The sequence below is a fragment of the Mastacembelus armatus genome, chromosome 11 (genome assembly GCF_900324485.2).
Source record: "Mastacembelus armatus chromosome 11, fMasArm1.2, whole genome shotgun sequence".
Lineage (NCBI taxonomy): Eukaryota > Metazoa > Chordata > Actinopteri > Synbranchiformes > Mastacembelidae > Mastacembelus > Mastacembelus armatus.
Genome location: NC_046643.1, coordinates 19,287,781 through 19,315,756, shown reverse-complemented (window position 1 = coordinate 19,315,756; position 27,976 = coordinate 19,287,781). Strand labels below are relative to the sequence as shown.

The 27,976-nt window shown below is 41.5% G+C and overlaps 1 protein-coding gene across 4 annotated transcripts; it reads left to right on the top strand.

Moving 5' to 3' along the window:
- The first annotated feature begins 1,185 nt into the window (after positions 1 to 1,185).
- On the top strand, positions 1,186 to 19,451 carry rxrba (retinoid x receptor, beta a). 4 transcript variants are annotated; one of them, XM_026299723.1, is made up of 13 exons: positions 1,186 to 1,410; positions 2,105 to 2,253; positions 3,234 to 3,469; positions 4,126 to 4,279; positions 4,462 to 4,641; positions 6,254 to 6,274; positions 8,110 to 8,270; positions 8,439 to 8,568; positions 9,230 to 9,362; positions 11,517 to 11,552; positions 13,026 to 13,117; positions 13,264 to 13,369; positions 13,695 to 19,451. In XM_026299723.1, exons 2-13 carry the CDS (start codon positions 2,238 to 2,240, stop codon positions 13,840 to 13,842), a joined length of 1,413 nt encoding a protein of 470 aa, XP_026155508.1. In that variant the 5' UTR covers positions 1,186 to 1,410; positions 2,105 to 2,237; the 3' UTR covers positions 13,843 to 19,451. The 4 variants fall into 4 exon arrangements, with proteins under 4 accessions (XP_026155508.1, XP_026155509.1, XP_026155510.1 ...); XM_026299724.1 differs by lacking the exon at positions 6,254 to 6,274; XM_026299725.1 differs by lacking the exon at positions 11,517 to 11,552.
- The last annotated feature ends 8,525 nt before the right edge of the window (positions 19,452 to 27,976 follow it).

Genomic DNA, 27,976 nt, shown 5'->3' with positions numbered 1-27,976 from the left:
GTTATGTACATTGATAAAACATATCCAGAGTATGAATAATAAATTTAATCTTTCAAATACTGCTTTTGTTCTTTTGGTCTGTTTTTTCTTCTCAGGGCATCTGAACTACAGAACAAGTCTCAAGTCTGCATTTTAGGAAACAGATAAACCTGTAGATTCTTTTACAAATGAATGAATTTCCACAAAATTTGACAGATGTGTCTGAAAACACAACTTTAGCAGTAACTAAACTAAAAATAAGCAGCACATACGAATTACTTCTCTCTGATAGTTTGTTTTCAAATTGTAATGTAATGAAGGCACAGTGAAGGTTGGCTGCACTGCAGGGAGAAAGGTATTCAGTGGCTTGTTTTATAAAGGCTGATGGCAACACATGAAATTTAAAATATTTCCTGACACCTGCTTGGATCTTTACTGTAGATGGGGTTTGTGTAATGCCACGTTAGCCCCCTTGAGGGTGATAACGCATAAAAAACTCAGCATACAAAAGATGAACTAAACCCCTTGACCACATTGTGTCTTATTATTTATTACTGGTGTGTTTTTGTTTGCCTGATGTTTTTAAAAATAATTGTGTAAATGCAATATCTGAAAACTGTGAAGGCAACACCCACACAGCCTCTGTCTAACCTTGGTGTCAAACACAGCCACAGCAAAAATAACAAACGTACTAATGAATATTTGAATAAACAAAACTGTGCTATAAAACACTCTTGTAATAGTATTGATTGTTGATAACATCTGTGTCTGTTGAACTTTTCTGTGGCTCTGGGGAGCTTTTTTTTTAAAATTTTTTCTCATTATTTGTCGTAATACTTATTATTATTATTAGTTTATCTTATCTTATTGTTAAGATGACACACAGTGTAGCCTACACTATACAGTTTATCATCACAAAAATGTACACAGCTGAATCCTAAAGCACTTTTGTGTTTGGAATCAACCCAGTGAAGATGTTTTTCTTTATTTTCTGATGTTTTATCTATTTCTATAAAGGAAAGCAGGCTCTTAATACTTAAGGGATTATAAAATATCCCATAATATGCTTCTCCCACAGAGACCATGGGACTGTCTTCCAGTGCGGCAGGTGCAGTGCCCTCCAGTAACCTTTGCATAAGCTACTGGGCTGAACTCGTCTTGACCTCTTGACCTCTTGCACTGGATGCGTCTCCCTCAGTCCGTCCCTTGTCCCGCGTTAAGGAGCGTGGTTGCGGTGTGTTTTTGCGGCGATTCAGAGCCGATGTTCCGCTGTAAGAGAGCTGTAAGACAGCCTGATCCTCCACCATCATCATGTTTTCATCCATGCAGGGGGAGGGAGGGCTGACTACGAGGCAAAGTGGGGGGAGACACAGACACGCACGGGGCCTAGTCGCCACATCTTTTCATGCGAAGGAGCTGTGCTGCTAAACCGTCAGTAACCCTTGTTATTTCCACTGTCTGCACCGGTTAGCTGGTTTATGACTCGTAGAGAGATGTACTGGTCAAACAATCCGCGCTGCGTTTGTCGGTTTTCGGTGTATTCGGGCTAACTAGCTTGCTAGCTCGTCTAGGTGGCTAAACGTAGTTAGCTGTAGCATTTAGCTTGTTTTGCCAACTTAGCTCCACCAAACGTAGCATGTTTTGTACAAGATGAGACGTCATAGACTTGTTGGCTTCAAACGCCACATGGAGATACGTTATAGCGATTTATTTCGTGTTGATGAAGGGTAGTAAACACAGGTCAGTTAGCTTTACGATAGGTAAATGTTAGCCGGTGAATGAGCTAACGTTATCGTTGTGTTGCTAACGTTTGTTGCCATATGTCTGGGATCTGTCTATGTGCTGGAATGGGTCGTTTTTTTACTGCAATGAACCAAGAGACATATTGAGTATTTAGTCTTAATATATGGGGTTGTATCTATTAAATGTTGTACTGCAATGCTTCGGGACAGCGCCGCTCCAGGCATCAGACATGAGTAGCTGGACCAAATGGCAAAAAAGTGTTTTCTGTCGATAATCACATTGATAGCTCATAACCCAGCAATGGGCTGAGGTTTATTCGTTTTGATTTTTATGGGATTTGTCCATGCCACACCACTGAGCTTCTCTTGTGTTGGCATTTCAGACCCGTCTTTGGTTTCCCCAAACGACTCCGGCCCGGGCCTCAGTCCGCGGTCTAGAGTTTGATAGCGGGCCGTTTGAGACGGGAGCACGTCGGTGTACAGCTGCCAGCCAGCCGCTGTGCCCCAGCCACCATCATGGGAGACAGTCGAGGTGAGAAAATAATTGTTTATTTTGTAAACAGCATCGCAACAACATGAATGTTTACCGCACTAACTATTGTTGACATTACCCAGACAGTCCAACATTAGTTATCATGGTTTCCTATGAAGTGTGTGCATGTTGTGGGAAGGTTGACCTATAATATAATGTCTCCCAGACGTATAAAATCATTTGGAATAATTCAGTCACAGACTTTACCTTTTCATTTTTTAAATTAGGTGTTTTTGAAATTAAGTTTCTTGTGTGTCTGAACATAACTTAATCATGTCTGTTACTGTGACTGTGTTAATAACATTTGGCATTAAGATGATCATTGTTTGGTCTAGTTAGAATTTACCCCTAACCAAAACACCTTTCAGTATCATCAGAGCATTTAATCCATGTTACACCATTTTGATTTGAATCTTTATTTCTACCTCAGGAAAAAAGTACAGTGTCTGAAATTTACTTTTGAGGTTATAATCCCCTAAATCAAGCATCATGAGGAGAAAATAAATGTCCTTAGTAATTAAGAGCATGATTTCTGTTGATGTATCCAAATGTTGGTGTGAGCACTGGCCTTCATAAGCCCCAGTAGATGATTTGTGTAAGCACATGATTGGCTGATGTTCTTTCCAGTGTGTTTGAGAGAAGAAAAACATAGATTAGATCACACGACAACTAAGAGCACAGCCTGAAGCAGAGAAAATGCAGCACTTGACCAGCTGCAGACGAAAGTGCCAAGTTTTTGGAAGGATGGTAGAGGGCTCGTAAAATCAGCAATAACTAACCAAAAATGTAGCAAAAAGTACTTTACATTGGTGGATTTGTTAATCACCTTTCCCCACCTTTTGGTTGTTTTCATGTTGATGCATCAGCTCTTTTATTCTATTTTTCAAACATGTTTTGCGTTTAAGAACATATTTGTGTATGCCCTTTATTCCAAGTGTTACATTAGCTATTTGTCCTTTCTCCTTGTTACTGTTTGTCAGATTCCCGAAGCCCAGACAGTTCGTCTGTGTCCTCCCCTCCATCAGGCCAACACTCACCTCCATTGGTTCCCTCAGCTGCAGCTTCCATGACCTCCCTTCCTCCCATCACCACCACCGGGGTCAATAGTCCCATCAGTAGCATCGGTTCCCCCTTTTCTGTCATCAGCTCTTCACTGGGTTCGCCCTGCCTGCCTGGCACACCTTCAGTGGGTTATGGTCCCATTAGCAGCCCTCAGGTAAGGGTCGGCTGTTGTTATTAGACATGTTTTTTTTAACATAAATTCCTGTCCATTCAATTGTTTCCTTTTCTACCACAGGTCATGACTTGGTTTGTTTTATGTGTTGGGGTCATGAGGTCAAAAGTACAATTGTTGTCATTGTGTAACATGATTTGAAGACAATACCATGTTTGTGTGAGATGTTTTAGCAGGTGTCTGTTTTACCAGATAAACCACACAACCTTATGAACTATGTAACTGAAAACTAACTGCACCCACGCACCCTTTGCCTTGTTTGTTCCTCACTATAAAAATAAAAGACTGCTCAGTGAAAGGAGGAAAAAGAGAGTCAAGGTCGCATGGGGGAGAGAAGAAAGTCTCTTCTCTCCGTCTGCAACTGAGGCGTTTTTCACTTGCAGAGCATATACTCGGTACAAAGTTGTCGTGTGTTTCATTGCCTTTAGGGAAAAGAACCATGTCAGTGTAGCGTAAACCTGACATTATGTTTTTTTACAGAATTTACAGTATAAATATGATTTGCCAATATTTCTGATAGCCAGAATTTTGTGTTTAACACCAAAGCAGGTTTTAAAATGACTGTATTTAATTAGAAAACGCTTTGATGTTTTGTGTCTTGTTGTATTCAGACTCTTTCATCTTTTCTGTCCTTCCAGATCAACTCAACAGTGTCCATGTCAGGGCTCCATGCAGTGAGTAGCTCTGATGACGTGAAACCTCCTTTGGGCCTAAAGCAGCTGTCGTCTCACAGCCCGGGGCCAATGCTTTCCCAGAAACGCCTTTGTTCTATCTGTGGAGACAGATCCTCCGGTGATTAAATTCCTTAAATACAACGTCTATGATTTATGCCTTGTCTTTGAGTACGGGCTATGTAATTTACAGATAAAGTTAATCAGAAGCCCTGAGATCCTTTAAATTTCAGATTTAAAAAATACTTGCCTGCTTGTCTTACTTCTTTGGCTCTTTTCCTCCTCCCTTCCTACACCCTCCAGGTAAGCACTATGGGGTCTACAGCTGTGAGGGCTGTAAAGGCTTCTTCAAGCGAACAGTGCGCAAAGACTTGACCTACACCTGTCGAGACAATAAAGACTGTATGGTAGATAAGAGACAGAGGAACCGCTGCCAGTACTGCCGCTACCAGAAATGCCTGGCAATGGGCATGAAGAGAGAAGGTGAGCAACAAGGGCACTTCAGAGTCATTTATTCTCAACCCATTCTGCCCATGACTCCTAACAGTGACTCCTTTTCACACACTAAGTTTAAACACACAAGGTTGTGCATTTTCTCATATAGTGATGAGTTATTTGTTATATGTAAGTAGTTAGGTGGCCGAGAAGCTGTGGTTATAGACAGACACACATTTGACTGAACCTTCCCACAGCACTCTCATGTTATGCATTGTCCGTTCTATATGTGTTTTAAAGACAGTAGCTAGAGGAAAACAAAGATGTCGTAACACGTCAGTTATGATATTTATTGATAAAATGAGGTGGAAGAAATCAGTTTCTTTTAACAGTGGCAGGTGGTGGGACTGGCACTACTAATAAAAAGCCCACTGCTCATTTTACTCTGGAAAATCTAAAATTTTGCCAATTTCACTGACACGATCCTACAAACACTGTCTGTTTCCTAGCTTAGGGGCTGCTGCTTTCAGAGTCAACATTTCGGTGTCATTAAGGGTCTCCCTTTCCCAGAACCTTTCCTGATCTGTTTACATAATGTCAGCCCTCTGCTCAAAATGTTCTAAATCTCTGCCAAGATTTTTTTTACCTAAAAGTTATTCACTGCATTGTGAGATTAAGGTCTTTGTGTTGTCAATCTCCATCCATTGTGAAATAATACACTAAGAAAATTTCAAGAGGGTTGAGTAATTTGAATAGGGATAATGGCGTGTTGTGGCAGTAGTGGTGAATACATCCCATCATTGGGACCAGGGTAAAAGTGAGTGCAGCAGCGAAGCCCCTGTATTGTAACTAAACCCTGTATTGTAACTAAACTGTAACACTGTTGAAAATATTGCTATCATATTTAAAACCAAACTTCAAACTTGCATTTGTTGATTTTAAACAAATGCAGTATATAATTGTTGTAATAGTGACAGCAATACGCCAGCTGCACAACTGATATGGCAACTTTTATTCAGTAGTGCTCGAAGTGGTGTACCTTTTAAAAATCTGTAAAAGCTACAGCTGTTCTGTATGCTGTGTCTAGACACTAAAAATCACATTTGATCCATTTTAAGCTTCTCGGTCTGGGATTATTTCCTGTTAAGTGTTTTAAAGTTGAGCAGAGAATGTAAGGACCGACTGTACTCATCTGTCTTTTCTATTATTAGATGATTAGATTAAGATCAAATTCCCCAGCTCACTAAGATGTGGGTGAAAATAACTCAGTTTATGTTAGATAAATTGCTGAGATGTGTGGTGGCTGTTGTTACTATAATGATCACTGTAGTCATGGTGTATTGGGTTTAAACAAATGAGCTGGTTTCTCTGGCAGATATTTTCCAGATACTCTGCAAAGCTTCATGAGCCTAACTTAAATGAGGTCTTATACCTCTTCTATCTATCAATCAGCCGTCCATGATTGTTTTAGTGTTATTTTTCCTGTGCATCTTAAGACGGCTCCAGTGATATTTCTTAAATAGGGGGCAGAAAGAACGAGTACTGAGGTGTAGAGAGGGAGATGGGGGGTGGGAAAACCTTGTAAACACTAACCCCCTTTCCCCCTCTCTTCCTCTTTTGTTTCCTCTCGTTCTCTCTCTCCCCCTTCCTCCTTCTGTAGTGGCCAAGATGAACGACAGATGTAAGGAGAAGAGGGAGGGAGGGGTGTGTGTCTGTGTTTGTATGAGTGAGCAAGAAGCAGAGAGATTTTACATTGCATATTAAGTAGATGGAGCTAGTTTAAAATATTTTTCTTGCCATTGCTCAGAGGTGGGCCACCATATGTTTTTTTTTTTTTAACATTTAAAGGTGCAGGGAAAGTTGGCTCAGGGTGCACGCTCTGTTTAGTCCAGTAAGGTCGTAGTTACAGCCACAGCGCAGTTCCACCATGAAGGAAACTGAAGCTTCTTGTGTAGGAAGTACAGATTCTGACTAAATTTCCCACACAGACTTTTCCAGCCAATCTCGACATCCAAAGTGGCAGCTTCCCATCACAGGCCCACTCTTCAAAACTGCTGTTTTCTTTTTTTTTTCTGTTTCTTTTTTAATCAAATACACACAATGCAGACTGATCGGGATTTCATTACATTAAAATAAAAGGTTTTTCAAACCATTTTCTTTGGTTGACTTTAAATGCCCATATAAGGATTCAAACATTAAACAATGACTTTAATCTATTGCAGAACATGTTTAAATCAATATCAACTGTATATTTTAAAAAACCTTTTTGGAGTTAATGAGAAAGTTGTTTAACACTGTCATCCGTTTGTATTTGAGCAGGGATATTTTCCACTATATGACAAGAGATGAGATGATTGGTAAACATTTTATTCACAGCATCAAATTTCAGGACAGTGAGACTGTTCATTTATCAATCCACCAAAACACCCTCAGACAAATTTGAAGGATCGACCATCTGGATGTTCTTGTCCGACCACACACCCTCAGGCAGTGTCTGCTGATGTCTGTGGGTGGTGACAGTCTGACTGCACAGGATTTGCGCTGATATATAAAATAGTGACTTGAACTCTGTTCATTTAATTTGTCCAGTTATTTTAGTCACCTGAAAGTGGTGTACTGTGTATAAAAAAAAAAAAATTCCAGACATTTTTGTCTGAAGTGAAGGAAATTCTCCATCCGTATTGTTTTACCTGGCACATTCTTTAGAACCTCAAGTAAGGGAAAACAGTTAGTGCACTTAAATAATTGTCGTCTCAATACCCAGTTTTTAAAAATCTTATGAAAATGAGAGATCTAGTTTCATTAATCGGGTTAAGGGATTAAGAGAAACACCGTCATTGTTTTTTGTCATGATCAGACTTGATGTTCTCAAAATGAATAATTGTGGACCTGTTTTCATAAGTTCCCTTAAAACCTGACTTTAAAATGGATAGTTAATTTACGTTTGTCTTGTATAGTTGGTTTTTGCCTTGGTAGTGGCCCTTAAAGAAGTATGAAAGAGTATGAAAGACTGAATCATGAATTGTGCACATCTCTCTTCCTTCTCACTGTTTGCACAACTTTTCACATTAATTTGATCTTGCTTTTCTATCTTTCCCCTTTTTTGTATGCAAACCCCTTTACTAATCTTTCTTATTTCTCTTTATTGTCCACAAATTTTCTGTTCATCTCCAATTATATGCCTCTCGTTTTCTCCGTTTTGTTATAATTTCTACTGATCCCTATCCCACTACCTGAAAATGATTTTCTTTGGCGTGTTCTCCTCATCTTGAATGATTCCTTTCGTTCTCTGCCATTGCCTGCCTGCCTATAAACCCTTTGCTTCTCTTTCCTTGGCCATTCTTCACCTTTTCTGCTACTGCATTCTGTCCCATTGATCATTATTTACCCATTTCCCCCACTCCCCCACCCACATTTGTTCTTTATGCTCTTCTTTTTCTCCCTTCCTTCTTTATCCTTTCCTTCACTGTTTTCTCCTGTGCTCCTTTCTGTCCACTCCAATCCCCTGTCCTGCAGCTGTCCAAGAGGAGCGGCAAAGAAACAAGGATCGAGAGGGCGAGGTGGAGTCGACAAGTGCAGTGAACGAGGAGATGCCTGTGGAGAAGATTTTAGAGGCGGAGATGGCTGTGGAGCAGAAGACGGAGCTTCATGCAGATGGCAGTTCGGGTGGCAGCTCTGTGAGTAGTCGGGATGGTCGAAATTAACCACAAACATTTAAGAATATTATCAAATGCAAACATTAATTTGACGCGCTAGTTTTAATGTTTCCTGTTGGTATGAATAGTGTCGTGCTTCCTGGTCAAGTCATTTGATTAGTAATGATCCTGTAACTCTTCCCTCTTCAGCCAAACGATCCTGTCACCAACATCTGTCAGGCAGCAGACAAGCAGCTCTTCACCCTGGTGGAGTGGGCCAAGAGGATCCCTCACTTCTCTGAGCTGCCCCTGGACGACCAAGTCATCCTGCTACGTGCAGGTAAGCTGTCAGGCTGACTTGAGAAGGTTTAGAGAATCGATAGTGACTCTACAGATAGATTTTTCTCTCTCTCTCTCTCTCTCTCTCTCTCTCTCTCTCTCTCTCTCTCTCTCTCTCTCTCTCTCTCTCTCTCTCTCTCTCTCTCTCTCTCTCTCTCTCTCTCTCTCTCTCTCTCCCCTCCATGACCTTGTTCCCATATGTCAATGCTGTGCTGCCTTTGTGTCATGCAAATGAAGTCAAACAATAGCTAACACAAGACTGCTGACCCAGACCTCAAAGTTTTGGAAACTGCAGCAACAAAAAACAAATTTGATGCAAACTGAATATGTTTCTGTGTTTCTTTTATACAGTGGCTTCAGTGTTTTAACCTGCACTCCCAGCATGAAAATGAAGGGAAAATAAGTGGGGCGTATGTTATGTCACTGCTACGTGACACTAAAGTGTGTAGCACTTGACTTTTCAGGGTTTTGTGCTGCTCCATTTTAATTTACTATTGCGTCATCATCAGACTGCTCCCAGTACAGCATGTGAGCTCCCTAATGTATGTAAAGGGGAATGCTTGAAACATTAGATGCCGTTGTTAGATAGTAGAGTGTCAGACAGCAGTAAGAAGTGAGTATTTTCATTCGCTAGAAATATTGAGACAGCAACTCTTCAACAGGCTGGAATGAACTCCTGATTGCGTCATTCTCCCATCGCTCCATCTCGGTGAAGGACGGGATTTTACTGGCGACCGGTCTGCACGTCCACAGGAACAGTGCTCACAGTGCAGGTGTTGGAGCCATCTTTGACAGGTAATACACAGATGCAAAGACGCAGACAGTGGAACTCTGACAGACATTGCATTAGTTTGGTTGGGTGACCTAATTAGAGAGGACATGTCATCATAAAAATATTCTGTTTGCTGGAGAGTTTTAGCATTGGAGTCTTCTTCTCTACTTCCAACCTGCACAGGATAACAGATTAGAATAGATCCATATTTGCTGAACCTGAAAATCCAGGTAAAATCCAAAATCCCCTCTTGAAATCACCCTGTAAATCCACATCAGTCCTAAACGGTAGATAAATAATAAAGAACACTGTCTTTATTTGTACACATGACCCTTTTTGTTTTTGATGGTTTTACTCTCTGCTTTTGCAATCTGAACACACGTTGTTCAGGTTAGGTTAGATTAGAGACTTGGGTAAGAATTTAGGATACTGCATTTTCATCTTTGGTTGGCTGCAGCTGCTGTGTTCTGCGTGGGCTGTGATTGGCTGAGAGACATTGTGGCTTTAGTAGTTTGACAGCGCATGTCAGAAAGGCTGGTGACTAATGCTTCCCAATACACTTGCACATGCACACACTCAGTGGCATAGCACCTATTGCAGCATTTGATAATGTGATAATGGCTGGCTAATGTACAGTACTAACGTCAGAATATATAATCAAAATGTCCTGTAAAATATTTTTAAAAAAGGTTCATTTAGTAGTTTCATGAACACTGTAGAAGACATGAATACATGATTGGGTGATATATATTCTTTTCCTGCTAACTGCAGCATAATTGTGATCCCATCTTGATGTAAAGACCTGTCCTTGGGTTCATACATTAATTACCATCTTCACATCGATCACACTGTCTTTTTAGGATCGTTAGATCCAAATGCAGATCATTTTTATGCTTGTGACTAATTTGTAGGCATAAGGAAGTCACTGCACTGCTTTATACCTAGTCTGAGATCAGTGTCGTAAAATAACTTCTTTGATTAAATTATCTGCAGATCTAAAACCCCAACTATGTCACAACGTGTCAATTCATTGTTAATTACACAGTAGTTACATTGGTAAAGGTTAAGTTTACCTGAAAATCTAGCCAGGGTTAAAGCAAGCTAACTGGGCTCAATGCATACGGCTCAATAAACCAGTTTATTCTTTTCTCATAGCACTGCTTTCTTCTAGCAGCAGGCCTCTGTTTCAGCATGGCATCAGTGTCTGTCTGACACTATGAAATCAGATTTTATCAAGAAGGATATGACTAGTCAGATATCTGTTATTCCTTTGTAATGCATTACTTGAAGTACACGTCTCACTGGGGAGCAGGGGCTGAAGTGCAAAACACAGCAACCTTGACAATAATGCAGAAAATACACACACGACGGCAGGACAAACACGATTCACGACACTAATTGACAAAAGATAATATGTCAGGAAACACAACGTTATTCAAACGATATTGGGTGGGCACCTACTATGTTTGTCATTCCAAGCAGTGTGGGGCTCTTGTCAACCCAGGTACCCCCAAAATTTATCAGTGAAGGAATTATGATAATCTGAAACGGGAGCAAGCACAAAAAGCTTTTGTTTACATACTGTTTGTACTTGAATGGCAATGATAGTAGGAACCTCTCTCTATGAAATGTTGTGCTTTTCTGTTTTGTCAATATGTTTATCTATTTGGTTGACTTGTGTGTTAATTCATTTTAAAAGCTGTATTTTGCACTTTGAGCCTGTGTTTTTCAGACACTATCCATAGTTCAGTAAAATATAAAGTCCCCTTTTAAGATCTGTTAAATGTTTAGGAAGCAGAATCTATTAAAGTATGAAGGTTTTAGTGTTTTTGAGCATTTCTGTGTATTTCAATTTTTTGCTGTTATGCATTTGGCTCATAAGATTAATCATGACCTCCTTTCTGCTTATTTTAATACATGTTAATATAGTGGTGCCTTATGTAAGACTGTAGTTCAGGTTGTTATAAAACAGATAATATGTTTAGGTCCACATTTAGCACAACCAGTATTGAGGTGCCAGATAAAGACCTGGAGCCCAGACATGAAAAAGTGAAGAATCCCAAATCATACAACTTAAATATATTTGACAATGTAAAATGATATGCCAGCCTTAAGACTGTAATGACAATGTAACCGTGTAATGACATTGTAATAACACATTGTGATTGAATACACAGGGCGCACAATGCTGAGGTTGGGGCCATATTTGACAGGTAATTACTCCACTACACAAACACCTTTCTTAAACCCCTCCTCTTGAGTCAATATTGAAACGAGCACAGAACCAAAAGGTCGGTGCTTTTAAGTATTTCCACAGCTCTGCAGAAGCCAGCCTGTTTTCACTAAACGATATTATTCAGAACAACGTGCAGTAAGAATTGTTCGAACCAGTCGCTGGGTGAACTACAGCGACGTGGTTTAGATGCGTTTAGCACCATATCTGACTTTGACTGCTAGAAGCTTCTTCCAGTTGCATGTGGAATCATTTTCATTTTATTCCCATTGCTGATGCCTCGTCTTACCAAACCAAGTGCTCGTTGAGCCCCGCCAGACCATAAACAAATCAAAATGTGTGCCCTGGCTTTACCAAGCTACTTTTGGGATTATTTTTGGTATCTCCATTGTATGGGGAAAATACTTCAGTCCAGGATGCTGCGTAAGACAAGCAGTTACCCTTTAGGTTGTGTAATTTACTGTTGAGCCTGTTGGGCGTGTTGTTGGTCCTTTTCAATCCAGAAATGACTCCTGCTTTCCTCCACTGTCCAAACTGAGAATCAGAAGCAATTATCTCTGGTGCTGGTGTGTATAAAATTTGGCAGTGCTCTATTGTGTCCAGTCCACGTCACTCGTCCCCTATGGTCCATCTAAGTCATATTCCTTACAGGAGAAACCTCTGAAGTTCAGACTGATGTTCTGCATGTTATTGTGCTTCTTTGATTGAAGTTGTATTGTTACATAAGATAAGGCTTTGGTGTTTATTTTGTTTTTGCCAAGTTATTTTAGATACACATACAGGGTAGCACCAGAACTCATCAGGACTCGTTTCATTCTTGTTTCAACTCTTTCCATCTTAAGTAAAACAACTTACACTTAGAGATGCATGTGGATACCACAGCAGTTTTAACATTGAGGATTTTGACCAAAACCATTGGCAACCTTAAAATGAGCCATTTTTAATTTTAAAAAGTATTAAATGTTTGGTGTGTTTATTCCTTTGTGGTGGTGAGAATGTTTGCCTGAGCCCATTTTCACTGACCATCATTGTCAAGACAAAACAGCAGAAGACAGACCTTGTGGAAAATGTATATTTCTTTTATGATTTTTACTCTCCAGCCTTGGTGCAAGTATATGTACCTGTCAGTCATGTTTTCCAACACACATTAGCTAATCAGTCAAAAATCTGAATGAGCCACAGCCAGAACCAGTTTGCCACCCTGGTCACTTTAATAGTGTGTGTTTGTTTGTTTGTTTTTCTGCAGAACCAGCAGTGCAGCCCTGCCTTAACTACTCTTGTCATTTCTGTGATAAGTAGTCATAGATAACATTATAATTATGGAGTCTGTTGTTCTTACACTCCTTTTCCCTCCCTTTCTTCCTCGTTTTTTTATCACTTTCCCACTGTTTTTTCCTTATCCTCCTCTGCTCTCCTCTCCCCTTCTCCCCTCCTCCCTTCCTCTTCCTCTCAGAGTTTTGACAGAGCTTGTTAGCAAGATGAGAGACATGCAAATGGACAAAACAGAGCTAGGCTGCCTTCGAGCCATCATCCTGTTCAACCCAGGTACACAGTTGCAATATTGAAAATCGTGCAAAATGTGTTTGTCACCAAACTAAAGTGAAGAAATAAATTGGGGAATTTCAAAACGAGAACACGTAAAATGTTTCATCCCTGGTTAGAAATGATGCAGATGTTGTTTTTATCTGAAGATGCAAAGGGTCTGTCCAACCCCAATGAGGTGGAGCTCCTGAGGGAGAGGGTGTATGCATCTCTTGAGGCTTACTGCAAACAGAAATACCCCGATCAGCAGGGCAGGTAAGTTACTTCAAAAGTCTACATTTTGTTCAGTCTTCCCATTTTTCTGTAGTAATCTGTACATTCAAGACCAGGGCAGTAGGTTACTTTTGAGTAGGTCAACACAATTAGCATAAATTAAGCCTTAGATGTTATTCCATATAGTTATGTTTGGGAATGCATATTGTGATGTGTCCCAACCCACATGATTCAGCACTGAGCACAGTAAGCAATTAACTCTTCTCTGGTAAGTTAAGTTTCCAGAATACCCTCCAACAATAATTATATTTTCATGTATGTTCTCTGCTTCCTGCATCTTCTGAATTACTTCCCTCTGTCTGTCCAGGTTTGCGAAACTCCTCCTCCGGCTCCCAGCACTGCGCTCCATTGGTCTGAAGTGCCTGGAGCACCTGTTTTTCTTTAAACTGATTGGTGACACGCCCATTGACACCTTCCTGATGGAGATGCTTGAGGCACCTCACCAGCTCACTTAGAGGAGCCAGGTTCGGTCCGGTCAGGATCTGATGCACACCAGGATTGCCGGCACGTCGCCCCGTGTCTGGTCATTGGCTCTTCTCGTTGGGCCTCACTTAACTGCAGCACCTGCTGGTTTAAACGTACCGGCTCTCACACTTCAACACACACACATACATATTCTCTGTCATCGGCTAATTGTCTTGACACATGCACATGCAGCTCATGCATACATGAGGTGACATACAGCATAACAAATTCACAGATACTATGGCTCTGAACGAACAGTATGCTAACACATAAACATACAGTAACACACACACATTTCTACCATCTTTTCCCATATTCAGTTTTCCACCATAGGGGTTATGACTTGAGGAATACATCCCCTTTTTAAATCACATATACAGTAAATGTCTTAATTTTAAGTTAGAATATTAGCCTTCAGTTTTCACGTCTTCATCTCAGAGTGGGTTTTTGCTTCTGCAGAACTGGTATACTTCCTGTTTCTACTTGGGTTGCTTAGCTACACTGCATCTCTGTATATTCTATCCATCACTAGCCGGTTAGTTATTCATGTATGGTTTTAGCTGAAAAATCAGGTGTGTAGCGTTTCAGTCAGCTGTCCACCATCAGACAAGTTCAGGATGTGTCATATAATGGACAGGCAGACACACCCTCCCAGTGAGTTCATCCAATCTTGTAAACATTGAAATATTTTATGCTTTTTTTTTTTAATATTCGTGCTGAAACTTGTTGAAGTTTCTATTTTGAAGTACTGTACTCATAAAATGAGAGCTTTTTTTCCAAGGCATTGAAATCCAGGAAAAGGGGGCTGGGAGCACTTTGTCAAAAAAAAAAACTTAGTCCCTCCCACCCTGATGCGCACAGCGGGCTTTGTAAGACGAGAAGAATGACTTGAATTTTTTTTTTTTTTTTTTAAAGTTTTGATTTTATTCTTTTCTCTACTTTGGCAGTTGGTTGGCATTTTCACAGCTTGAGGCTCACAGGAAGTACAGCTTCATGCCTCTTCATCCTGTTCCTCCAAATTTGTTCTTTATTGGTGGTCATTTATGCACTTTTATTAGCTCTGACTGTTGAAACGTTCCCATCAATTATCAGACACCTAAGATGACCTAGAAGGTACTATGTGTAGGGTTTTCACATCGAAGCATCATCAAATCACGTTATATAACTTAAGTAATTGGCCACTCCGTGTACGGCGGTTTTGGGAAATAACACTAACCATAAGTCAGATTGTTCAAATTTTGACCAGCCTGTCCGGACACCCAGTCCAGCTGAAAGCCTATTGTTCTTGGTAGGTCGCTCTGTGTTCCAACAATCTTCTTTGTGTGAATTGTTGATCAGCCATGGAAGAGAAAAGTCTTTTCTGTGCTCTCTAATCATTTCAGCGTGTAATTAGTCAGACTGTGTCTAAGGTCTGTGGCCTGTCACGTAATTCAGTCTGGCATTTGACCTGCCTATTGAAGTGTCCTTGTACAAAATGGCTTGGGTTTGAGGAGCATTCCTCTGTGTTCCTATGCTGCACTCTGTATTTTCTGTAAATGAGATGTGTAAAGCTGGATTTTTGACACAAAACAGCCTCAGAGATGGGAAATGCAAAGAGCAGCTGAAATGACCTGACAGTGTCAGTAATGCAACGTTTATTTCACCTGGTAGTACATCAGTAACTACAATACCACCACGTGTTTTAAAATAATTCAATTAATTAGTGATATATAATGGAAATCCTACACCTAGTACCTTTTAGAAAGGTTATTCAGTGTGTATTGGCTCCATTGTTCTGATTTCTGTCTTGCAGAAACAAAGGCCTGTTCACACTCATGTGAATGTGAAATATATGACCCCAACAAACAAATTTAAAAGCTCTATTTTCTGCAGTCAAACCTGCATTTGACTCACCTCCCATGTGATCACATCAGTCTGAAGTTGTTTTTGAGCCCAGGGCCAAACTGGACCTCACTGCTGCTTATGCACCAACTTCTGCCAATGTTTCCTGGTGTTCTTGATAATTGATTAGGTGGATTTCAATGGCAATGGCACTTGACAATTACTGTGATAGAAAATTGTGTAAAACTGCATCAGAGTATTGCAGTGAGAAATCCAATGCAGCTACCACGTGATCAGGAGATCTAAAGCAAACTATGAATGAAACCGTCTAAACACGCTCAGCGATGAGCAGTACGGGGGTACACAAAGATTTATTACCATTTTAGTAAAGTTATTTAAAAGAGTGTTGACATTCTGAGGTATAATTACCTTCATTAGCAGTCACCACGTTTATTAGAAGTTAGAAACATACATTTTGCAGTATCATTCTACAGGGAAGAGGTAATGCTGTCCTCTCCCAGGTGCTAAATAACTAAAAAGGTCTTTTAATTTAAGACTTGAACATTTACATCAATGCAAATACAGTATGCAAGTAGACAGATCAGACATCCATTCTTCACTCTTTAAACAGGTCTAATGAAGTTGTTGATGTCCCTCATAGATTCATATTTTCTTTTTATTTTATGAGCCCTAACTTTATTGCAGAACTTTATTGTGGAACAATGACCACCAGCTAAGTGTTTGTACATTCTGGCTGTGATTCAACCAGCCAGGGTCTTTTGTGTTTTAGAAAGCAGTTAAACTGGTGGAAACAATGAAGGTAGCTGTTGAATTTTGAGGTCCACTAACTACAGAATAATCAGCGAGCTTCCTATCCTGCAGCTAGTCCAAATACGTCTTCTCAGAGAGGATCTTTGGCCACCGATAAATGGTGTGGACCTGGAGGGTGATGGCCTGTAAGACAGGTGGCTTTTTTTTTTTTTTTTTTTACCGTGTCAGTCCGTTGGGCTAACCTTAGAGTGGTGGTTTTTCAGTTTTCCCATATCCATCTATATATTTAAGGCTCACTCAGTAAGGTTGTCTCCAGATGTCCTTTCATTCCTGCACGCAGAGAAAAATCAGCTCTGGCATCATCGATGCCTCATTTCTGCTGTTTGTTGGAGAACGAAGTCAAGGTGGTGGTGAGGTTATGAATTGATGACAAACATCTGCCAGTCTGTACCTATCTGTAGTATCGCCTCAGTACTTTAGTTTAGTTGAGTTGGTTCAGCTGAGGTGAAACTAGAAGTCTGGGTCTTAAGACTTGAGGGAATGGATTTTGAGGCAACCAGGCTTTGAAATCTATGATTTGGATTAGAGTTCAAGTGTCCTGCATTGTGGATTAAAGTTTGTAATGCAAAAAGAGCATTTCCCCTGATGTCTCTCAGAGAGTATGCTGACTTTATGGTGTGGGCTTTTGTAAATAATCTCATCTTCCCTTAGGTTGACATATCAGCAAGCTTCTCCATAGGATTATCTTTTCAAAGCTTCCTCCGTTGAAGGTTTAAGCTGCTGCATCATGTTTATAGCAGGGGATGGGGATGATTAGAGTCAAATGGCTGAGGACCACTGACATTTAAAATATTAGTACACAGCAGTTTGAACAGTCTTTGTTGGGAGTTTATCAGCCAGTTACAATCTACAGCTAGTTTGTTAATATTGACGTAACATGTCGGGCAATAAGTTCACTGTGTTTCTGACACATGTACGTTTAAGGCTTAGTCTGTTACAAATTTTGATTATTGGCATTATAAAAATGAATTCCCATCCCTCCAAATAACAGGAAGGCAGTTCAGTTTTGCTGTGACATTTCTGTATTTTTTACACTGAGCCATGAGCTTAGGTTATTTAGAGAATCATTTCGGTCAGTGCAGGTTCTGCTAAGCCACTTTCAGCTATGATGATCAGGCAGACTTTTTACCCATGTGCCTGGGTATTCCAGTTTTTTTAGCATTAGTTAAGTTAGGGTGTGTGTTGTCACGAGTGTATGGAAGCTGTCTGCAGCTACACTGGCAGATACTGTAGCCTGGGCTGTGATAGTACTGAGCACTGATCATTTTACTTGGGCAAAACATTGAAAGGATGCTCAGACTATGAGTCTGGTTGGAGGGGCAGTTAACTAAACAAAAGCTTTTTCACTGACCCACATGGACTGAAAATTGCTGGGTCTGCATCAGTAAATAAAACTATGGTTTTTTTGGACTGTTTTAAAAAGGATGTGAAGCTTTTCGTGGGATAAGTGTTGGCGAGCTGTAAGGAGGGGATTCAGTGCCGTGTGTCCCTCTTTGCTTACTGTACTTGACGGCAGAGCAGCCGTGATCTGCAGTTGCCATGAGAAACTGCCGGATCGCACCACACGGCCCACAAATGTTTGTCGTTGCAACCATGTGCACTCAAGGCAGACGCATGCTGTGACCTTTGGATTGTGTAGCAGTATTGTTGTCGCCATCTTTGTTACATTTTAAAATGACTGGCTTTTTGAAAGTAAAAACATTAATGAAAATCCTTTTCTAAATGGATCGCAGGCTGCGACTGAAGAGTTGATCATCGTGTACAGATTAGGTATCAGGCGTTTTTACCTATTGACGGGCCCCCTCTGTAGCTGAGGCCCGTCCCGTTAGGATCAGTGAGGCGCAGTGTGAGCTATGCACCCCAACCACCACCACCCTCACTGGTTTATTTATCACTGCCAAGCTCTTCGATGTGGCTGAGTGAAATGCAGAGCCACTCAGTCCCCAGTGTTTGTTATGGACGTGTGATTCTTGTGCAGCACACTAGGCAGCATGTGCTGTGTAGTGCATCTTAAAGTGGGATCCTGATAGGAATGGAGCGACAGCTCGTGTGGAGAGGGGACGACTGGTCACGGTAGAGAGACGTAGACCAGGATGTGGACCCCTCTCAGGGTTCCAGCTGTGCATTGATGCTTTTTCTAGGGTCCCCTAGCCTGAAAACATCTGCCTTGGTTTCCAGTGCACAGGTAAATGTAGATATGAGATGAATGCAAATGAAGACTGATTGAACAGGGTTAGATTAACCTATCCCAAGACCTGATCTTCAGTCGGATTTGGTCAAATGTCTTCTGCAAAACTTCCAGAAACTGTTGAAGACTGAGGGGAAAACTGTGGCTCTAAATGTAGACACAGTTAAAGGGCCCTGAAATCCACAGGTCTGGTTTGCAGGCAACACCTCTGAGCAGGATCTGATTTCATTGAATGACCTTGATGGGAGGGATTAAATGAATATTACTGGTCTTCCTGTTGAGGAGCTTGTTGTTTTTAAGGTTGGAGGAGTTGTCAAGTGTAGGTCAGAGTGTAATGGAAATAAACAAAGGGCAGGGACATAAAGAACTTGGATCAGGTCTTCAATGGATGATCTTGAAAAACAGAAAAACCTATTTTCTGGTAGATCTAGAATCTTCCTAAATTTACTCTTCAGCTTAAAGATTTCGCACATTCTCTTTGTCTCTCTCTTCTCCAACTATGCTGTTCTTCTTTTGTTTATTACGGAGTATTAAACAAATACATGAACTGTAACATGAGGATGGAATCTGTCACTATTTTTAATTTTTCTTCCTCTTGTCTGTTCTTTGTCCTGTTTGTATCCTACTCCATCGTACATGTGGAGCTGATGATAACTATCGTGTGCTTTGGGGATTGAAGAAAAAAAAATTCTTTGTCATTAATTCTGAATTTTGTTTCTGTTTGTTGTATCATGTCTGAGTAAAGGTTTTAATACTGTATGAGGTGTTTTTTCATTTTAAATAGCATTTGATGCTTCATGATTTTACTGTTAAATTTGCTAAGTTGAGTCAAATAATTTGAATATAATGCAAGATGTAAATAAATTTAGACTACGTAAAACATTTAAAACATGTTCTAGGTTAAAGATGATCATTTCTTTTAGGCTCTATATAAAACACCCACTCTGTTTCTATGAAATGGACTGTCCCAACTCCGCTGTGTCCAGGAGAAATGATGGTACACTCCTCAGTCCAGCAGGACCCCAGGGCGCTGGGTGACTGCCGGCACCACACTCCCTCCTTTTGACCTCTAGAGGGAGCGCTGACCTCTTATCCTTGTCCAAGTTTGAACAACGGCGTCATGGTGCGCTCCACCCAGCTCCTCCTCCTCCTCCTCCTCCTCCTCCTCCTCCTCCTTTGAATGCAGGATGGTGAAATTGCTCTACTTTCCCTCGTCTCCAACTTTATGCATCTTGGCCAATAAGGAAGCAGCAGAAATTAGACCAGACAAATTTATAGGTAAATCACACCAACCAGTGGGTCTATTCCCCCTGAGTATGAGTTTCTATTGGTTTCCCCCCTCCACTGTGACAGTCCACGTTAGCTCTTCTTCCTCCTGTGTCACTGCAAAGTCCCTTCACAGCGTAGCTCACACTCACACAAGGCCTGAAATGATGTGCACAACTTAAGTTCCACTCCTGTTATCTATAAATGTATTTTTAGGTCATATTATTAAATGAATTGAAAGTTATAAATCCACACCCTTGGGGTTTGAGGTTGTTTTTTTCCTAGAATTTGTTAATGGTTATAATTCATCAAATGTATAATCCACCTTTTTAGGCTGAGCAGTGATTCACTCGTGGCTAATTTACATTTAAAAGCTCAGTATTTCACACTGAACATCTGTCATTTTCCTAAATCGAGTTTTACTTCCAACCAGGTTTAGAAGCTGTGGACATAGCAGTAGTTCTAGTTTTATATATACATATGTATATGTGTATGTATTTCCTCTTTGCTTAATGTGTGGTTGGAATTTTTGGCCTCTTTTATTTTTGTGTTTTATTGAGTTCAGGGTTATTCACCCTCTCCCTTACTCTCCTCCCCAGTAGTGGTGAAAATGCTATAAAACCAGGGTGTTTGGTCCCCCTAACTTGAATAAAGGCAAATGCAACAGCTTCACTGTCCATGTTGCAAATGTGTGAGCTCCTGTAGTTCCAGCAGCAGCCAGCAGAGGGAGCAGGCACAATTGGTTCTCTGTTCAGGACCATGAAGCACATTTCAGCCATGTGAGCAGCATCAGCATTAGGGAAGACCCTGAGACCCGACAGCTGGTAGACAGTAAATTCCCACACTCAGTAAAGTAGCCTCCCTAATCCAAAGTACCATGTTCAGTTGAGTTCAGAGCAGAAACTGTTTCTATCATCTGAAAAATTGGCCCTTTGTCAAGTCAAACCAGTTAATTATCAGTGACTCCTTTTTGTGTTAAACACCTTGTCCATCTGACAACAATATTCTCTCTGGATTTTTAATTCAGCATCTTGTTCCTCCTTGTCTTTATATTCCTGCCTCACTTTTCTTGTCTCAGATTTTTGTTCTTGCATTCTTCTCATTCACTTTCTGTCCACCTCTCATTCAAATTCAACTCCCTCCATCTGTATCTGTCCTCTCACCCTCTCCTATCTCCTCCTCTCCAGCCTGTGATGGTGAACGCTGCAGAAAGATACCTTTATACCCGGGGTCACATTCCTCTTCGTTTCTGCTTCACAAACAGCAGTTTTCACCGGGTGACCTGCTGTGCAATCAGTAAATGAGCCATCTTTAAAGTCACTTGCCAACAGCAACATGGTGGATGCTGTGTGGCTGAGATACCCCACACATTGCATCCACACATACACACACACACAACACACCACACCACACAGAAAGACAGAGCTTTATTGAGCTTGTGTACTCTCTGCTCAGGGCAAATACCAACCAGGAGGGCAAGATGTCAGGTGTGTTTGCTGCTCACTGTTATTTTCGCTTCTCTTGGGTTGACCTGCACAGTCAAATAAATACTGTGATCCTTCCAGGGTTGGGTTGCATCATTTTTGCTCAACTGTGCAAAAAAGGACCTTTGTTAAGTCTAAATTTTAAACTCTGGCCCAAATACAGGGCGTTAATGCTGCAGTTTTTTGTTTTTTGGTTTGCTGTTTAACAATTTGTGCTCCTTATGGCTGGTTATGCTGATTAAAGTGTAATTATAGTAAGTGTAATAACAGATGTTGGACCTAGTCAAAATTTGCACCCAAAGTTCATGAAGACATTTAAAAAATTCACACTCTAGTTGCTCAGTTTTAAACATTTATCTTACTGATTAAAACCATAAGTGTTTACTGCAGTAGACAACATATCCAACATATCCATGTTCACTTTCATTCTGCAGCAGGTTATTATGTCTGCTGGGTGACAGTAAATGGTGAAAGCATTGCTGGTTTTTGTCAGTTTTATTTACTGTCTCATTCATGTGTTTTATTGCTTTAAAATGAAACTGATGCATTTTAAGGGCTGTTTCTTTTGTGGGGCTCAAACCGTTGGGATGGGAAGAGACTTTGGTATGACAAGTGACAACATTTAGCAAAGCCACATCACTGGTCAGTCACTGTCCCTGTGTCCCTTCAGCACTAATGATATTCTTGGATTAGGGTGTACAAAGACCACATGTGAGCCAGGGTACACTTAGATGACCGAGAGCTCCTCCTGAGCAAACCTAAATCTGGGTGAAACTGAGAATAGTTCTCATGTAAAGTATATGATTCTCTCTCTGAGGGTTGAGCCTACTGTGTAGTGAGGGGAATGTGCTGAGAGAAGCGTTTTAGAAAGACATGATCATGGTGCCGCTCACAGCTTGGGATGGACTGTTTCAATATTTAATCCAAACTGCATTCAATGTAAAAGCCTGCATCATGAATTTAAATGCGTTTCTTGTATAGTTGTGGAGCAAATATCGAATTTAATTATTTAAAATAAAATAGTCTGTGCATGAGCGGTCTGCAGAGGAAGGGGGAACTATTTTTCCTGGAAAGACAGCGAAACACCAACTCTTAATTCCACTGTCATGACGGGAGAGACTGGGCGTGTGTGTGAGTGTGAGTGTGAGTGTGTGTGTGTGAGGATTAACAGGCTCTCGTGTGTTTACCAGGAGGGAACGTGTGAGGGACGACGTGTCAGCGAGGGGAAACCAGCGGACGGGGGAGGCAGAGTGGAGTGTAGATGGAAAGACAGAACAAGGAAGAGGGAGGGCAGTATTTTCATTCTGCAGCATCAGTAATTTGTCCTGCTGCTCTGGCATGTGCATGTTTTGTTGGTGCGGTAATGGCCCGGATGTGACTGTGCTGAAGGCTGAGATGAAAAGCTCTTTGATGGCTCTTCACAGGACGCACTGGAATGAGCTCATGGCCGTAACAGCACAGATTGTTTTTATTGCTCATTTTCCCTGACCTCATTAAGAGGCTGCTGTGTCTGTTCACATTCAGCCTCCATGTTCAGCCTCTTGTTGTGGAAATCACTGATTTATTTTCTCCTTTTTGATCTTTTGTGGTCCTCCTTCAAGTCCCACCAACCACACAGGGTCCTGATTCTTTTCTCATCTTTCTGTTCACTCCTTCACTTTCATCTCTTTCAAATCACTTTCTTGTTTTAAAATATCCCCTAATTAACCCAGCGGCATTTTGGGTTAAAAACATTCACACAAATGGAAGTTAGATAGAGCAGATCCACTGGAGCAGCCGAGAGTTCAGGGCCTTGCTTCAGGGCGTCTCGGTGGTGATGGTGATTCCAAGTGCTGATCTTGGCAGGCTTGTCTTGGGAATAAACTGGCTGCTTCCTAATCTCATGGCTGCTTCTGAGAACTTCATGAGACTGTAATCGATGTGCTGGTGTCACATGCAGATTTTATTATTATAATAATTGACTGTGTTCATTTTAAGACTCAAACTCCAAGTCGTCTAACTACAGGAGAAATAAACACCTGGACACCCAGTGTGACCCTCCCCTGCTCTGCCACCTCCCAGCTGTCGTCTTCTTCCCTCACGTTGTCTTCATCCACTCCAGTCAGGTCTCTCTGCTCCACTACTGTACCCACAGAGAGGGCCCTGGTCTCAGCAGCTTCCCGTCTCACAAAAGACCCCTCTGTTCGGCCGCCCTCCATGTTTCCTCCGCTGCCACCCCACCCCCTTCCTCAACACCCCTGTGGTACATTCCCTCCCTCTCCCCTGGTGCATTCCTTATGGACCTGGGCCGGTTGAGGGGCTGAGGAGTCCCTCTGTCAGTGGCTCTGTGAGAATGGACCTGAGTCTGCACTGTGGAACAGTTTTTAGGTTTGACAGCACAGACTATCCCTTTAATTTACATTAGTGCATTAGGACACAAGGTGATTGTTCATGAACTTGCCTTGCTGAGCTCACAGTGAGTACGGTTCTTTGTAATGGTCAGATTGACCAGGTACATCCAGGTGTCACTCCGGCGACAAAATGACCCACCTGACCTTCGCCTCGACCTCACAGTGCCCAGATGACCAGTCTGACCTCCAGCTGGGCTTAGCTGCCCTCCCTTCACTGTTCAACCACCTGAATGCTTTTAATGCTTCACATACTTGCAGCTCTTTCATCCCTTACAATGAAGAAACCCTTTAAAGACAGGCGTGTTTTTTTTATTCAGTCATCACTTTCTAAAAATGGCCTCCTGGCCTGGTAGAGTCCACGGGGACTTCTTTCTTAACCCAAACAGTTCAGTGTCTTTTCACAGAAAACTGCAACTTGAAATAGGAAATGAGTCAAACCTTCGTCCTGATTGTTTATTCATTCTAACCTGCAGAAATGAAATTGGAGCATTTAAGTTAGAGTAGCCTTTACTGTGGCAGCACAGTGTCTTTATTGCACTTCTCCTCAGTGGGAACCCAAGAGCCTGTTATGTTATTATGCATTTAAGTCGAGAAGGTTTGAAGGAGCCATGAAACTGTTTAGATGATGCCATTTTGTTCTTCAGTTTGGTGTTTTAATTAGTTAATGCAGACAGATTCACACTGGGAGGAGGTTTTGAAGATTGATTGAAGCCCTGAGCTGTGGAAAGTTATTGATCCCCATAAAACACATTTATGATCATACCCTGGGGTTTAATGTTTGAGATATTTGGAGATATTATCTAGTGGCAATGTTGTGCTTTGGTATTGGGGTCATATTTTATTCCTAGGTGTTTTTAATAATAATCTGACCTCGTGTGTAAACGTAGAGGTCAAACACCTCTCAGTGTAACATAGTCTTGAACTATGACCTCAGTAAAAAACATAAATGATTTTAAAACTTTCTGAACATTGAAAGCTTTGAACTGCATTAGTCTGTATAGGTGTACCTATTAAAGTGGCCACTTTGTGTCTGTTATAACAAATTCACCAGGGATAAAAGCTCAAGATGTAAAAAAAATGGTCTTTTGTTTAACTGAGTAACCTTTTGTGTGTTTTTTCCCGTCCTGAAGGAAACTGCAGGACACGTCTGCAGGCTGCTGAGAACTGCACCAACAGCCGCTGACGTGACTTCATTTGTGGAAAAACTTGCAAATATGTTGCTGTGTCAGTCACCATGGTCCCGCTCTGTGTTTCAGTCAGTGGGTCAGCAGGAGATGCTTCTGTCCATCCTTCCATGCATCCACCTTTTCCCTCCCCACCTCAGCTTTTTTCTGAAGCCTCCGCATGTAAATACCTTTGATCCCTCATTCCTCCTGCTGCTCTCGCTTTCTCTGTCCCCTCTCTGCTTCTTCATCAATGGCCCTCATTCATTCCCTCTCACCCTCTGCATGCCTCTGTGCCCCCCACCACCAGCTCTCCCCCAGTCATTCCTGTGATTTTTTTTTTTTTTTTTTTTTTTTGGCTGTACCTTTCCACAGCCCTAACGTCCCCTCCCAGGCAGCGGTTTCCTCCAACCCTTATGTGAGTCCTATCTCTCTCCTCCATCGTTGGATGCGTTTCATTTCAGGGATTTTGGAATTTAGATGCAGGTCTAGATGTGGTTATTTCAGGCTGAGGCAATATTCACCAGCATTTATGTGGGAAAAAATGAACTGGTGCTGCTTGTGGGCAGTGTTAGGTATTTGACTGTTGGATGCAGGTATTTCTGCTCCTGCCTCTGTGTATCACAATGAGACTTTTACTTTAGGCTTGTGAAAAATTAAAATACTCTACATGTGCTGAAAAGATTTTCATTGTGGCTCTTTGTAGTTCATGCTGTATCACCAGTCCGTCTAACTGCCTTTTATTATTACAGCCATTATGCACCGTTTGGGCAAACTCCCGGTGAGTAATTGTGCTAAATTGAGCAAATCTCTCTGAGTTCACCTATTGCTGCATTTAACGTCAAAGAGTCAGCAAGCTGCTCTTACACTCCTAAAAAAAGAAAGACTAAGCATTTAAAGCTAGTACTGAAACACGTACACAAGAGATCCTGAGAATGAAAGAGGAGGGAACACACACACTGCATTTTTTACTTCAGTTTACCAAATATCAAGAAACTAGTATACTTTGGCAGAATGTCTTGTGTACTCATGTATATAAGCGCTATCTCTGTCCTGAACACACACATACTTTTATACATCAGTTAGGATGCAAACCTGGGAGCCTGTAAACACTTACCCCGAGAAAACACACCCAATTGTGTGTACCTTTGCTGGACCTGCCTCCCCTTGCCCCCTCTTCGCTCTGGTCCTCCCTCCTCCTCCTCCTCCTCCTCCTCTCCTGCCTATTTCGAGGTATGTGGTTAGTTGGGTGTGTTCTGTGGCCAGATTCAAAATCACTGACCCATTCTCTGTCTAAATTCCCCTTTTTACCTGGCCCTGCACAGCTCCAGCTCCTTCACCGGGCAGAGCAGTGTGTGTATTCATCACACAGGCATACACAAACTCTTTGACTCCACTGTTAGTGCTCAGAGTATCAGTCCACTCCTTTCACCGTTTCCTCCCAGGCGAGCCCCTGCTCTGATCTATTTCGGTGTGTTGTGGCTAGCAGGGTGTGTGTGCATTTGCGGCCCTGCCCAGTAAAATACAGACTTTTCAAGGAAGTCAGCAGTATAATATGGCTGCTTTACTGTAATTACAAGTTTCTTCTTTTGGAAGAAGCACAGAGAGCTGCCCACAGTCACTTGCTGAGTGCCACCTCTTGCTCTTGTCTCCCTCGCTTGCATTGACCCAGATGTTGCCACACCAGGCAGCTCAATCAGCTGGAAGCTAGTCACCCTTTGGCACTACAGCCGGTTCAGATTCCAGTGCCGTCTGACTGGTTGTGTCAGTGGGTGGCCACGTCTGCTAGAGTTTCCCCTCAGGGAAGTCTTGTGGTTGCTGGGCTCTTATAACCCTCACATTACTGCCCTGCAAATTATAAGGCATTATTAATTCAAATATGACTAAAACATATCCAATTGTGTAATTGAAGGGTCACGTTGACCTGTTCACAAATGGAAGCACTGTGACATTGAAGCAGCCTCACCTCTTGGTGAAGTGGTCACTGGGATGTTACTCCAGTCTGTTTCAGGGTGATGAAGTCATGCAGTTGGTGGGGCAATATATGCAACTACTGTTCTTTGGAATCTGTGATACCTCTATAATGTGGATGCTCAGCAGATTTTAAGGATCATACTGTTTCGTGCCACAGTTGGTTAAGGGTGTGGGCACTGAAGCTAAAACTGATCTTTCATCTTACATGTTGTAACAGCAGAATAATAATGAGGTGCCACATTAAACCAAGTGGTGACACTAAAGCAGTGTGAATGTTTGATACTTCAAAAACTATGAACATGTACTGTGGTGAAAAAACATAATATCCAGCTTCAATCAGTTCCTGCAGAGAAATATGTGTATGTTAGTAGGATCATTACTATATGTGTTGTTGGTTGCTGTTTTGTGTTTGTGTTTTTATGTTTCTTCCATTTTCAGACTGAGTCCACATCCAGTCACGTTACCTAAAGGGACCCACAACCCGTCAAAGGAAGTGGAAGCTGCAGGGCCAGTCTGAAAACAGGTAGGCACCTGGTAACACCTGGTAACACTGAGGATAAAATTAGTTTTAAAAAGTCAAACTATAATATTTGGTCAAATTCTTGCAGTTCATGAATATGAATTGTTGAGTCAACACCGACACATACCAAATGTCTCTTGGGGTGTCTCTTTTTTACGGCCTGTGGCATTTACTTTCAGTGCACAGGCAGAACAGAGCCAAACATCAAGTCCTCAAAAAACACCCTGTGTCCAGGAAGCCAAAATAAAAACCCAGAGCTGCCACACTGAGGGAGAGTTTCCTGGACCTTCTGGTTCAGTCCAAATATCTGTTTGTAGACTGAGCCCACATAGAGGAAAATAACTACCAGCTAGAATTTCAGGTCATTGACAGATTTAGGATTTTGTTTGTTTCTTCTTCATTTGACAACATCAATATTTGCAGCTCTCCTGCTGCTCTGTTGATTTCCTCTGTCCTCTGGGTCTTTTCACTCCATCAAAGAAGCAAT